Consider the following 14,613-nt stretch of genomic DNA (forward strand, 5'->3'; position numbering starts at 1 on the left):
TTCTTGTGGGGGAAAAAGTATCTGAACACCCCCCCCTTGCAGAGGTGGGTTTCAGCCGGTTCTGACCAATTCTGGAGAACCGGTAGCAGAAATTTTGAGTAGTTTGGAGAACCGGTAGTAAAAATTTTGACTGGCCGCACCCCTATCTACTCTCTGTCTCCCGAGTCCCAGCTGATTGGGAAGAAATGGGGATTTTGCAGTAACCTTCCCCTGGATTGAGGAGGGAATGGAGATTTTACAGTATCCTTTCCCTGCCATGCCCACCAAGCCACACCCACAGAACCAGTAGTAAAAAATTTTGAAATCCACCACTGCGGCCCCTTGCTTCTTTTCTGAGGTAATTTATGCGGTCTTCAATAAAAGTATCTTTCAGACAAGGTCCACAAGGAACTAGAAGAAGTCTTAGCTTCATCTCGCTCCATCAATTATGGAGATCGGAAGAATCTGCCCTACACCAATGCTGTTATTCATGAGATCATGAGAAGCAAATACATCTCATTATTTGGAATACCAAGACAATGCACAAAGGATATTTACCTCCATGGGTTTCTCATTCCCAAGGTGCGAATTTTTCTGAATTCCAAGATTTGCATTTTAAGAGCTGGATCTACATATGGGAGCCCCGTTGAGCTTCTTCTGTATGCTAACACCTTGTTTGAATGTAGTCTTTAGATCAGTGATGGCTAACCTTTTCCGGACCGAGTGCCCGAAGCACGCGCCCAAACCCCCAAAATGCAATCTGCGTGCAGCCCCTCCGCATGCACCCCACCCCCCACGCATGCACCCGCGCACCCTGCATGCGCCCTACCCCCACACATGCACGTGCAGCCCCCCACATGACTCTCACCTCCCATGTGGCAGAGACCCAGAGTTGAAGTCCACATGTCTTAAAGCTGCCAAGTTTGAAGACCTCTGCCTTAACCATTATAGCAAACTGGTTCCTAGAAATATTATTTACTAAATCCACCTATTCTTTTATTTTCTCAAGGGCTACCTGTATCTGGCAAATACAGTACAATATAAACAGGAGTAAAATGAACCACAAACCATTTTTCGTTTACGTACATACTGATAAAATCTCTGTTTGCAGTGATGGAAGGGAAACTATAGAGAAAAGGAAGATTAGTTGAAGAAATTTAAAAAGGGAGGTAGTAGAAATGGCCTGCAGAATAATCCCATATGATGGTGTGTCAGGGTAATGGTGATTTAATAGCTGACCAGCTGCTGTAAGGCTGTAAACTGAAATGATGATGCAATGAGAATGAGTCAGCAGGGTTATCCCTTTAAGAGACTGTAATATAAGAGAGGCCCTGCGAGGGAGTATCTCTCCGTGTGTGCTTCTATGCTATAGTTGATGATTGATTGCCTGACTTTGCCTAGTACATGTATGTATATATTCCTTGTAGATAAACCACTATTTGAAAGACAAACCTCTGTTTACTGAATTTTGCTCCTGGGTTGTCTCAAAATAGTCACACTGTGCGCAGTCTGACATGGTGTTTGAAATTTACCTGAATGGAAACGGGATATCCAGAAACAAGAACTGAGTTTGTCTATATGTTTTCATTTCTTTCTTTCTTTCTTCATTTTAGGGAGCTGTTGTTTTACCAGATCTGCGCTCTGTTCTTCTTGATTCTGAACAATGGGAGACTCCTGAACAATTCAACCCCAATCATTTTCTGGACAAAGAAGGGCATTTTGTGACAAAAGAAGCATTTCTCCCATTTGGAGCAGGTAATGTGCAAGTTTCTTACTTATTGTAAGGAAAGAAATTGGAACTAAAATTGTTCACTGCCAAGTGCTGGTTAAAGGGCAAAATGACATTTACTCTGCATCTAACTGGGGATTTGGGGAAAGGTAAATTAAGGAACTTCTTTCCAAAATATGCAACTGTATTGGAGTAAAAGACGTACCAGAGTTTTATGATGCACCTACTTTTTTTGGTGAGGAAAAGAAGAAAAAGAAATCTCCCTCTGCCTCTGAGCAATTTTGCCTCGTTGCAGCAAACAACAAACAGCAAACAGCCTGCTTTATTTTCATTTTCATTTTCAGCATAGCTTGATTAGCACAAGGGGAAAAAAATCTGCTCCAGCAATTTACCTCTTTGCAGCAAGCAGCAGAGCCCTGCGCAAAACAGCTGAGAGCAAATCAGCGGAGAGTTGGGAGGCCGATCCAATCAGCTTGTGCTAATGAGGCTGTGCTGAAGCTGAAAGGAGCTGTTTTTTCTTGCTGTTTGCTTGCAAGGAGGTAACTGCTTCGAGGCAGAGGCCAAAGGGTGGGGGCCAGTGGGTGGGTGGAGCTACATTCGGTGTATAAGATGCACCTAAATTTTCACCCCCTTTTAGAGGGGAAAAAGGTGCATCTTATACTCTGAAAAATACGGTAACTTGTTAGAGTTGGCTGATGGTGAGATGGGTGACAGATACTGTTGGGAGGAAAATCCATCTGGTTCAGTTCCAAGTGGGAGAAAGACACTGGAAATAACATGGAGGCTGATTGGAAAGAAAGTCTATGTTTATTGATTAGCAGAACCAACACACACACAGACACACACACACACCAGGGGTGAAATCTAAAATTTGTTACTACTGGTTCTGTGGGTGTGGCTTAGTGGTGGTGGGTAATGTGACTGGGTGGGCGTGGCCATTTTTTTTTTCTTTTAAAACCATTTTTTCTACAACCTCTTCGGCGAAGAGGTTGTAAAAGAATGCTTTCAAAAGGCTCTGACGATCCCAGCTGAGTTGCCTGATCGGCAGAAACTTTTTTTCTTTTAAATGCCTCTGATAATCAGGCAACTCAGGTTGGATCATCAGAGGCAAAGAGTTTTTTCTTTTAAAAGCCTTTGATGATCCCAGCTGAGCCGCGTGATCATCAGAGGCTTTTTTTTTTTTTTTACCTTTAAAAACATTTTTTCGGCAGAAGAGGTTGTAGAAAAAATGATTTTAAAAGTAAAAAAAAAGCCTCTGATGATTGTGCGGCTCAGCTAGGCATGGGGGGGGGGGCAGGGATTTTTGCTACCAGTTCTCCGAACCACCCGCCTCCATTGCTACCGGATCAGGCGATCCAGTCCGAACCGGGAGCATTTCACCCCTGACACACACACAGAGCGTGCAGTTCTGGAACAGCTGACCTATTGGTTTGGTTTTACATGGCCTTTTATATAGTTTTTGTTAAGGTTATTGTTGTTGTGTTACCAACCAGCAGAGTGTAGAGCACAGTGAAACGTTGCTGAGAGCAATGAATAAGAGATATGCAAACTGGTTTATCAAAAGCTTACTTTATAGTAGAAAAACAGTCTCATAGTCTTTAAACAAATTCCAAGTCTTTGCCAGTAAATCAGTCCAGTAGTTACAGAATCTTCTTACCCAACAAACAGTAGTTGGTTAGAATAACAAACTCACTCTGGTTCACAAACCACGATGGTTGCAGATCCATCCAATGATAATTAGCAGATAACAACTCCTCTCAATGGTAGCTTATCATCAACAGCAGCATCATAGCAGCAACCTCTCAACAGCATATCATAGCAGCAACTGAACACGTTGCAGTACCTTGCTTAAATATTCTCACAACCAGTAATTATGTGATTACAGCATGACTCAGTATTAAAGCCACATTATACAGTTTCAGCTTAAAGTAACAGTATACTTATATTGCCTGGACAACATAGTTAGGCTCAAACCATATCCTAACAGTTTTTTTTACAGCATTTTGTAATCTGGAGGCTTGCATTGTGTGTTTTTATTATTTGATTGGCTTTACTTGTTTCGCAAAGGCACATTATGGCTCTTGATTATCACTTCCTGTCAGGCATATGTAATTGATTTTTATCCTGTTATCTATTGCCTCTAGTCTGCCTTTCTAAATGGACAGGTATTGTTTCCTCTTTTCTCAATGAATGTCCCGTCCTTAATCCCATCACCTGGAGGTGAAGGTATTTTGTGAATAGGCTGGCTCAGGATTTCTTAATGGGCATCTACTGGGGGCTGTTAAGAAAGACTGGGGGCTGCTTTCTGCCTCTAAGAACATGTTTCTCCATTTCTCCTTTTGGGAAATATAGTATTCTACCTCTTTCTAATATCCCCCAAATATTTCATTCTCTAGGATGCGGGTGGTGGTGTGAGATTAATTCTTACAATACTGAAAATGTAATAAATAAATAACCTCAGTAAAACTCAGTACCGGAAGTTCTCGACTTAGGACAGTAATGGCACTGCCCTTTACAGCTGTAAGTCATGATAGCAATAATAATAGCATTTAGGCTTATATGTCACCCCATTTTGTGACCTTTCTTGCCACAGTTGTTAAGTGAATCACTGCAGTTGTTAAGTTAGTAACACGGTTGTTAAGTGAATCTGGCTTCCCCATTGGCTCTGCTTGTCAGAAGTTCGCAAGAAGTGATCACATGACCTCAGGACATAGCAACCGTCATAAATATGAGCTAGTTGCCAAAGATTTGAATTTCGATCACGTGACCATGGGAATGCTGCAAGGGTCGTGTGAAAAACAGTCATAAATCACTTTTTTTCAGTGCTGTTGTAACTTCAAATGGCCACTAAATGAGCTGTTGAATCTACCTGTACTAGTATCGTGTTTCCCCGAAAATAAGACCTTGTCTCATATTTTTTTTGAACGGCGAAATAAGTGCTTGGCCTTATTTTTGGGGTGGTCTTATTATTTTGGGACACGTGGACGAAACCAGAGGAAACGGCGGGGACCGGCTGTGCATGCGTTTAAATATTTTCAGGGAGGGCTTATTTTCAAGGGGGGGCCTTATTTTAGCGCATGTGCTCAAAAGCCCGATTAGGCTTATTATCAAGGGATGTCTTATTTTGGGGGAAATGGTAATTTTCTGCTTTTATTTCATTTTGTTATGTAGGTGCTCGGATTTGTTTGGGGGAACTCTTTGCAAGGATTGAATTCTTCATTACGTTCACCAGCCTGCTGAGGGCATTTAGGATACAGCCCCCAGAAGGAGTGGAGAAGCTCAGTGAAGAACCCATCATAGGAATGACAGTGCACCCGTCTCCATTCAAGATCTGTTTTGTTCCTCGCTCTGGTACATCACAGTAGGGAAAAACGACAAAAAAGTTTCACCAGTTTCTGAACCTATTGCTTTTTCTTCTGTTTCAACAAATTCACCACTGTTGAACACATTATATCAATTGTTCTCATAAGAGGTTGAGCCTGTAGTACAGTGGACTAAGCACTGTTATTAAGAACTGCTGCTTGCAATTACTGCAAGTTCGAATCTCACCAGGCTCAAGGTTGACTCAGCCTTCCATCCTTTCTAAGGTAGGTGAAATGAGGACCCAGATTGTGGGGGCAATAAACTGACTTTGTATAAATATACAAAAGGCTATGAAGGCTATTGCTTAACGCATTGTAAGCCACCCTGAGTCTCCGGAGAAGGGCGGCATATAAATTAAAGCAAAAAAAAAAAAAAAAATTCGAATTGGGATTGGAAATAAACAGCCTGTAAAAGTGAGAAAATATTGGCGTCATATTGTTAAAAAAAATATACAGTTAAAAGGGAGCATTGGATGACTAATGTTCACTATATATATAAATTTAGTTGTTATATAATAGCTTCCAATATAATGAGGAAACAAGCAGATGCGGAGGACTAATAACTAGGCTAAAGGCTAATCCATATAGGGCAGTGATGGCTAACCTTTTTCTCGTCATGTGCCGGCACTGCGCACGTGTGCCGGCATACATAATGCAATGCACCCCCCCGTGCATGTGTACATGACCCCCCCCATGTTCCACCCCCCCACGCATGCGCATGTGACCCCCATGTGCCCCCCCCATTTTTGGCCTAGCAGGCCTCCCTGCAGCCTCCTGGACCCAAAAATGGCCATCGGGTGGCACACCGCATCCCCCCAAGCCCCGTTTTGACCCTAGCAGGCCTCCCTGCAGCCTCCTGGGCCCAAAAATGGGCCGTGGGGGGCGCTGCTCCCTGTGCTTCCCCCACCTCCGCGCATGCATGCGTGACCCTCACCCCCCATGCATGCGCATGTGACCCCCACCCCCCTGCCCATGCACACGCGTCTCCCGCATGCGCCCCGTCTCCCCGCACATCCCAAAGATCAGCTAGGCGGTCGGAGGCACGTGCACGCATGCACGGTGGAGCTGAGCTAGGTGTTGGCTCGTGTGCCCACAGGGAGGGCTCTGTGTGCCAGCTGTGGCATGCGTGCCATAGATTTGCCATCACGGATATAGGGCGTCACTGCCATCTATTTTGTTTTTCTAATGTGCTCCTTAGAGGCTAAAATGGATTAAATGATGCTAGAGTTAATAATGAACCGGGAGGTGAGAAACTGCTGTGTCGTCATTGCAATGGAAACTTTGTTAAAACATTCCATCCCAGATAGTGCTGTTAGCTTTTTCAACATGTTGGCTTATTTTCTTTTGAGAGCGTGCATCAGAATTTTATTTTTTAACGTGTGCCAGTGTGTTCACAGAAAAAAGTGACAATAAAGCCGGTCCCCCCTCCCCTTCTGTTTGATTGGCAGTAATCTTTAATTGGGCAAAACAGTGTGTTGTAGGGCAACAATTTTTGAACCAAAGTACTTCAAATGAGCTAACTTCAGTGGTGAAATGTAAAATTTGTTACTACCGGTTCTGTGGGCGTGGCTTGGTGGTGGTGGTGGTGGGTAATGTGACTGAGTGGGTGAAGAGGTTGCAGAAAAATATGCTTTTAAAAGCCTCTGACAATCCCAGCTGAGTTGCCTGATCGTCAGAGGCTTTTAAAAGCATTTTTATAACCTCTTCGACCGAAGAGGTTGTAGAAAAAATGCTTTTAAAAGCCCCTGACGATCCCAGCTGAGCTGCACGATCATCAGAGGCTTTTTTTTTTAACTTTTAAAAGCATTTTTTTCGGCTGAAGAGGTTGTAGAAAAAATGCTTTTAAAAGTAAAAAAAAAAAAGACTGATGATCGTGCAGCTAAGCTAGGCATTGGGGGGTTGGGGGCGCGCAGGGATTTTTGCTACCAGTTCTCTGAACCACCCGCCGCCATCGCTACTGGAGTGGGCAATCCAGTCCGAACCAGGAGCATTTCATCCCTGGCTAACTTACAGAATGCATCCAAAATATGGAATGCATGATTTCTGTGGAACTGAAATTTGGCAAATTTTATAAAATATGTCATAAAAATAATCCTAAACGTTTTATGACAATAATGCAATATGATATAAAACATTTCCTGTGTTCAACTCCTGAACCCTAATGTCAGTGCAAAAGACCACATGTGAAGGTCCAATTAAAATGATTTGTTACTAAAAAGCCTATGTCCAGCAGCTGTTTAGAGTTAGATGAAGGCTAAGAGAATTCAAGGGAGTGGTGGTTTGGACATGATCCTCTTGTGGCTTCACAGGGATACTAGAGTGATTCCTCTTTTAACTCCACCCCTAGATTCTGCCACTCTTTCTCCTACAGTTACTTTCAAGGTAGATAAATCTCTGAGTATCTTCCTCAATTTTTAAGAATTTTCCAGCGAAGGAAGTACATTAGAATCTCTGCCATTTTTTGGCAACAACTATGGGAAAGGAATTATAAATTAACGATGTCCACTGCATATAAGGAAAATCAATATAAAATGTTTTATAGATGGCATATGCCACCGGAGAAGTTAGCAAAAATGTTTAAAGATGAATCAGCTAAGTGTTGGAAATGTCACCAATTACCAGGAGCCTATTATCATATGTGGTGGACATGCCCTGAAGCAAAAAATTATTGGAATAAAATTAAAACCAATTAAATTTGGTTTTGGTATTTGGGTCCTAAGCACCCTGTTATTAACACAGCTGCCTGCAATTACTGCTGGTTCGAATCTCTCCAAGGCTCAAGATTGACTCAGCCTTCCATCCTTTCTAAGGTAGGTAAATTGAGTGGATGATATTGATGTAAACTAGATGTCAGCGTTCCAGAAAACTCCAACTCCGAGTAAAGACGCGGAAGCAAGCATTTTCCAAAGTTCTCTTTATTAGAATAGGTAAACTGGCACATCTGGAAAAACCCGAATCTGAGAGGTCCGGGTTTTCCCAGTAAATCAAAACCCCCAAAACCATCCCCTCACTCCTCAGTCGATCACATGCTCCAATCAACCGCCGTCCCATCTTGACTCAGCACTCCAACCACGCCTTCTCCAGATGCAGGATCGGCCTGACCTTGACCGACAGGAAGAATGCTATTATGTCTACAAACAACCCCTCTACTAAATCCCCCCTCCTACTTTTCCACACATGAGAAGGTGGCAGCATGGAAGCTTCCGGCCTAATATGGCTTCCAACGCTGACACTAGATTAAGTTTGGTTTTCTTTCCTTTTACCCATTTTCTTGCCTTACTGCTATCCACATTTTTGTGCACATTTTGGAATATGGCTCAGCTTCAAAGGGAATATCATGTAGGGCAGGGGTGGGCAACTATGGCCCTTTTACAACCTGTGGACTTCAACTCCCAGAATTCCTGAGACAGTTTGGCTGTCTCAAGAATTCTGGGAGTTGAAGTCCACAGGTTGTAAAAGGGCCGTAGTTGCCCACCCCTGATGTAGGGTATGCCTGACTGTACAAGTTGTGTATTTATAATTTCACACCTGAAACCCATTCAGAACAGGGTAGAATTTCTTGAAACTGATGATAACGACTTAGGAACGATTCTCATTCCCTCAATTTACTTAACCTCATAATCTATTAGTCAGCTGAGATTGCCTTATGGCAGGGCTGTCAAACTCACGTCGTCACGGCAGCGTCATGTGATGTAGAGGGACTTTTCCCCCCCTTTGCTAAACCAGGTGGGGGCGTGGCCAGCATGTGATGCATACAGCCCATGGCCCGCGAGTTTGACAGCCCTGCCTTATGGGTAATTGTAGTAGCATATAAACTATTTTACAATTCCTATTTGTTTTCCCAATATCCCTTCAGCCCTTGATCTAAGACATGGATGTCAAACTCGCGGCCCACAGGCCGGATGCGTCATGTGCTGGCTACTCCCACTCCCAGTTTAGCGAAGGGGAAAAAAGTCACAATATATCACGTGAGGCCATGACGATGTGACGACGTGACGACACAAGTTTGACACTCCTGATCTAAGAGAGCATTGGCACAGCTTAATTTCCTCATTAGCCCCTTCTCATTGGTCAGGTAGGCAGCAGTTGCCACTACAGGTATCCAAGGTGTAAAACCTATGTTTATGTTGCCAAGAGTGGATACAAAAATAAGAAACCTCCCTCCCCACAAGGTGTGCTGGGAGGTGGCTCTCAACCTTTTAGAAAGCCAACCCTGAAAGAGAACCATGTGCAAATGAATTTGAAATAGAAGGAGACAGTATGAAGGAGCCCCTTTGTTGTTTACCCCAATTATGATGAATTGATACGCGGAAGAGCACAAATTTTGTAAGGCACGGAATGAATAGTCAACCCTACTATGGTTTTTTGACTGAGCTTCTCCACTCCTTCTGGTGGCTGGAACCTAAATCCCCTCAGCAGACTGGCGAACACAATGAAAATCTCAATCTTTGCAAGGAGTTCCCCCAGACAGACCCGAGCTCCTGTAGAGAAAATAAAAAGTAGGAAACCATTAGTAACCGAATCTTTGCTAGGAGTTCCCCCAAACAAACTATGAGCTCCTGCATAGAAAATACAGGAAAGGTGGAAACCAGTAATAATTTGTTCCTTCTATTCTTTACGATTTATATTGATATTTTTATTTTTTATTTTATTTTATTTTAAATTTATATACCGTCCTTCTCCCTGAGGACTCAGGGCGGTGTACAGCCAGAGTTAAAAAACATGAAATACAAATATTAAAAACAATTAAAATATATATAAATTTGGCCCAAAATTAAAAATACAAACCAATTAAAACATTGTTCCTGATTGCTTATTTGTACCCTATGGCTATCATTAAATGTTGTACCTTATGATTCTTGATGAACGTATCTTTTCTTTTATGTACACTGAGAGCATATGCATCAAAGACAAATTCCTTGTGTGTCCAATCACACTTGGCCAATAAAAAATTCTATTCTATTCTATTCTATTCTATTCTATTCTATTCTATTCTATTCTATTCTATTCTACCCTACCCTACCCTACCCTACCCTACCCTACCCTACCCTACCCTACCCTACCGTATCCTATCCTATCCTATTTAACAAGGGGAAAATGCAAATTTTTTTCTTTCCTTTTTAAACCCAGTCCAAACTTTAACTAAATATTTACCTGCTCCAAAAGGAAGAAATGCTTCATTGGGCACAAAATTTCCTTCCTTGTCCAAAAAATGATTGGGGTTGAACTCCTCAGGTGTCTCCCAATGTTCGGGATCAAGGAGAACAGAACGCAGGTCTGGGGTGAGAATGGCTCCCTATAAAAAAATAAGAAAATGACTGGTGATTTTTTTTTTTTCATTTTTCATTCTGAATGGGGTAATGTTCCTCCTGATGAGATGGTAGACATCTTGAAGGTTATAACAGTAACAGAGTTGGAAGGGACCTTGGAGGTCATCTAGTCCATCCCCCAGCTCACGCAGGAGACCTATATTAGGGATTCGAACTGCCGGACTGCTGACCTTTCTGATTGACAAGCTCAGCATCTTAGCCACTGAGCCACCTAGGCAGGTTGTCAACTCACAGTTCCTATCTGGAGAACAGGTGGTACCTGTGGCCAATCACACACATTCCTAGAAGGGGAAGACTTGCTGATGGCCATTCACACACCCATTTGGATTGTGCAATACATCCTGTGTGCTGCTGCACCTGAACATTTATAAATTGTGGCTGTTCCAGAATACAGTGGCACCAGGGGTGAAATCCAGTGGATTCTGACAGGTTCTGGAGAACCGGTAGTGGAAATTTTGAGCAGTTTGGAGAACTAGCAAATACCACCTCTGGCTGGTCCCAGAGTGGGGTGGGAATGGAGATTTTGTAGTATCCTTCCCCTGCCACGCCGACCAAGCCACACCATACCCACCAAGCCACACCCACAGAACCGGTAGTAAAAAAATTTGGATTTCACCACTGAGTGGCACAGACAGTTTTAGGTGCATCCTGATATGCCCATGTTATAACATTCCTCCCTGAGTTGTTCTGGCTACCGATAAGCATCTGGGTACAATTCAAGATTTTTTGGACACACAGCACAAGTTACATCTGCTCATTCAACTATTTCTGCTGTGTGCTGTGTGCTTTCGGCAAAATATTGTCATCGAAGGGGACCCAGAATACATGCCTCCTCTGTTGTGGGGCCTTGGAACAGCTTTATGTCCAAGATTCAGATGCTCCCGATGCCATTTTCCCTTAAAAAGGTCTTAAAGTCCTGGTGCATTGAGGCAGGAATATTAAATAAGTCTGACCTGTGAAGTTTGAGTAAGAAATTTAAACCTGTAATAGTTTTGGTGCCATAATTTGTTGTTCTATTACCATTAAAGTTATAGTTCTCTTTAATTTTTGTTGTTTTTATTCATTATTCTTTTTTGTTTTTTTGCATTTTTAACATATTGTTAACTATGTGGGAGCAAGAATACTAGATATGGAAATCGCATATATAAATAAATAAAGAAGGAATCTCGAAATAAACCCCCGAGTGGCCTGAAGAGCTTTCACAGAGAGTGCTAATGGACCAGATGACTGCAATCCTCCATCCACCCCCCCATCTTCTCAGAATCCTATCCTTCCACCCCCCTCCCCTCAAATATCAGTACCTATCCTCATCCCTCTCTCCCCACCATCACAACTGATATGGTTTCTTGGATGATAAACAAAATGTTTTGGTTTTTTTTCCTCAAGGAAAACCCCCTTTTGAGTTAAAGTTGCCAAGTTTCGAAACCTGTCAGCACTGCCATCATATGCTTGAGTTTCACATTCGCTAGCCTATGGGGAGGAGGGCGCCAGACCAGCGGGGCGGGATTGGGGGGGTGGAAGCTACTGACTCATTGTACTCATCGTACTAGACAATCTATTGATATTCAAGTTACATGGGGGTGGGATTGAACAAAAGTCACTAATATTCACTGCCAACATTTCCGGTCTTCTCAGCAATTCTCAAACCTCTGAATCCATATTTTTGGATAATAAGTTTTATAATATAGTACGTTTTCTGACTATATGAGCCGTGGTGGCACAGTGGTTAGAATCATAATCATAATCATAAGTTTATTTGTCAAGCATATATAAGATAATAGGTAAAAGTAGAAACGTAATTTGAATTATAATTTATAATATAATATAATATAATATAATATAATATAATATAATATAATATAATATAATATAATATAGGTTGAAAATTAGTTAGAATTGCTTTGGGATTATTTTTTGGGGTACTTAAACTGTGTGTTGCATGTGGAAATGTATTTTCTTAGGCTACCTTTAATAAAGTTGATTTTTGTTTAAATCCTGGAATCCAATGGTGGTCTTGTAGTGCCTGGGTCATTTTGAGCAACTGACTCTTCAAAATTTCTCTTTCATTTCATACAAACCGAGAAAACTGACAGCAAAAGATCTAGTGGTTTCTTTGAGGTTTTTTGTTTGTTTATTTATTTTAATTATTTTTAAAAACATTTTTAAATTTTTAAAAAATTTTTAATTTTCATTATTATTATTATTATTTTTTTTAATTTTATTTTTGTCAGATGACAGGCATGGGTTATCCCCAGCATGTTTAAATGTTCATGTTTTCCTTCTTCTATTTAGTCAGCTCCAGGACAAATTGAAGGTGTTCCTTTGGTCCCCCAGAGGCAGGGATGAAATCCAGCAGGTTCTGACAGGCTCTGGAGAACCGGTAGTGGAAATTTTGAATAGTTCGGAGAACTGGCAAATACCACCTCTGGCTGGCCCCCAGAGTGGGGTGGGAATGGGGATTTTGCAGTATCCTCCCCCCCCAGGAGTGGGGAGGGAATGGAGATTTTATTTATTTATTTATTTATTTATTTATTTATTTATTTATTTATTTATTTATTTATTTAATTAATTAGTTAATTTATATATCACCCTTCTCCCAGAAGGACACAGGGCGGTGTACAGCCAGAATAAAACACACAGATATAAAATTTAAAAAACAATTTAAAAAATATTAAATAATTTGGCCCATGTCTAATTAAAATTAAACTGCCCGTTTTAGACATTTAAAAATTAAAAGTTAACAATTAAAAAATTTAAAAATTAGGCCATCCCGGTTTGTTGGAATAAAAGAATCTTGAGGGCCCGGCGGAAGGTACGTAAGTCGGGAATACTCCGCATCTCGGGGGGCAATTCATTCCAGAGGGCAGGAGCCCCCACAGAGAAGGCTCTCCCCCTGGGGGTCGCCAGCCGACATTGCTTGGCCGACGGCACCCGGAGGAGCCCCTCTCTGTAGTATTTTGCAGTATCCTTCCCCCAGGAGTGGGGAGGGAATGGGGATTTTGCAGTATCCTTCCCCCAGGAGTGGGGAGGGAATGGGGATCCTTCCCCCAGGTGTGGGGGGGGAATGGGGATTTTGCAGTATCCTTCCCCCAGGAGTGGGGAGGGAATGGAGATTTTGCAGTATCCTTCCCCCAGGAGTGGGGAGGGAATGGAGATTTTGCAGTATCCTTCCTCCAGGAGTGGGGAGGGAATGGGGATTTTGCAGTATCCTTCCCCCAGGAGTGGGGAGGGAATGGGGATCCTTCCCCCAGGTGTGGGGGGGGAATGGGGATTTTGCAGTATCCTTCCCCCAGGAGTGGGGAGGGAATGGAGATTTTGCAGTATCCTTCCTCCAGGAGTGGGGAGGGAATGGGGATTTTGCAGTATCCTTCGCCCAGGAGTGGGGAGGGAATGGGGATTTTGCAGTATCCTTCCCCCAGGAGTGGGGAGGGAATGGAGATTTTGCAGTATCCTTCCCCCAAGAGTGGGGAGGAATGGGGATTTTGCAGTATCCTTCCCCTAGAGTGGGGTGAGAATGGGGATTTTGCAGGATCCTTCCCTTGCCACACCCACCAAGCCATGCGCACAGAACCAGTAGTAAAAAAAAAATTGGATTTCACCACTGCCCAGAGGATTGGTGGGGAAGGGAAAAACTAGCTTATAACAAAAAAGGAGGCAGCGGCAAAGAGGGCTAGTTTTCTAGCCATTCTTCACCCTCAGATGCTAGTTACCTCAGAACCAAAATACCTCAGAGGGATGGGCTGATTTGACCCTGAGAGTCTCTTCCTTATTACACAAGTAAATGTATTTGATTGGCTTCTGGGCCAGATTGTCGTAGGGATGGTTGGGTGGGGAGGCCGCCCCCGAATGGACCGGCAGTGAAATTGGTACCGCATTAGAGCATGCAACATCAGCTTGCTGCAGAATGCCGGCTGCTGGATTTCCTCTGGCAAGGTCTGAGGCCCTGTAGTAGATGCAGGGGCTGATGAGTCAAATGGAGGCAATCCCTGACAGGCAGAGGACCGGGCCTTCTGGTGGGCCAAGGCGAATTGCCTTTCAAGGGCTCGATGCCTTCTCTGGGCATCCTTGTCGGTGGCGGGCAACTTCTTTGAGGCCTGTGAGTCTTGAGGGACTCCCGCCGTCGAGACGCCTCAGAGGCATGCTTGCCACGTTTTTTAGTCCCTTTGGGTGCCTGCTGCACACGTGAAAGGGCCTTATTATTTATTTATTTATT

The 14,613-nt window shown here is 42.9% G+C and overlaps 1 protein-coding gene and 1 pseudogene across 1 annotated transcript in view; one reads left to right on the plus strand and one right to left on the minus strand.

Annotated features, from left to right (window-relative positions):
* The window catches only part of LOC139318277 (cytochrome P450 2J5-like), a 77,352-nt pseudogene extending 72,279 nt beyond the window's left edge, over nucleotides 1–5,073 (plus strand).
* A 4,287-nt stretch (nucleotides 5,074–9,360) lies between these two features.
* LOC139318072 (cytochrome P450 2J2-like) overlaps nucleotides 9,361–14,613 on the minus strand; it is a 42,679-nt gene continuing 37,426 nt past the window's right edge. The window contains exons 8-9 of the mRNA XM_070945322.1: nucleotides 10,225–10,366; nucleotides 9,361–9,551 (exon numbers count right to left, since the gene is read on the minus strand). Of these exons, the coding sequence (XP_070801423.1) occupies nucleotides 9,361–9,551; nucleotides 10,225–10,366 (333 nt within the window). The remainder of the gene's footprint in view (nucleotides 9,552–10,224; nucleotides 10,367–14,613) is intronic.

Source organism: Pituophis catenifer, unplaced genomic scaffold (assembly GCF_029215685.1).
Source record: "Pituophis catenifer annectens isolate HBS135680 unplaced genomic scaffold, rPitCat1.0.hap2 SCAF_6, whole genome shotgun sequence".
Classification (NCBI taxonomy): domain Eukaryota; kingdom Metazoa; phylum Chordata; class Lepidosauria; order Squamata; family Colubridae; genus Pituophis; species Pituophis catenifer.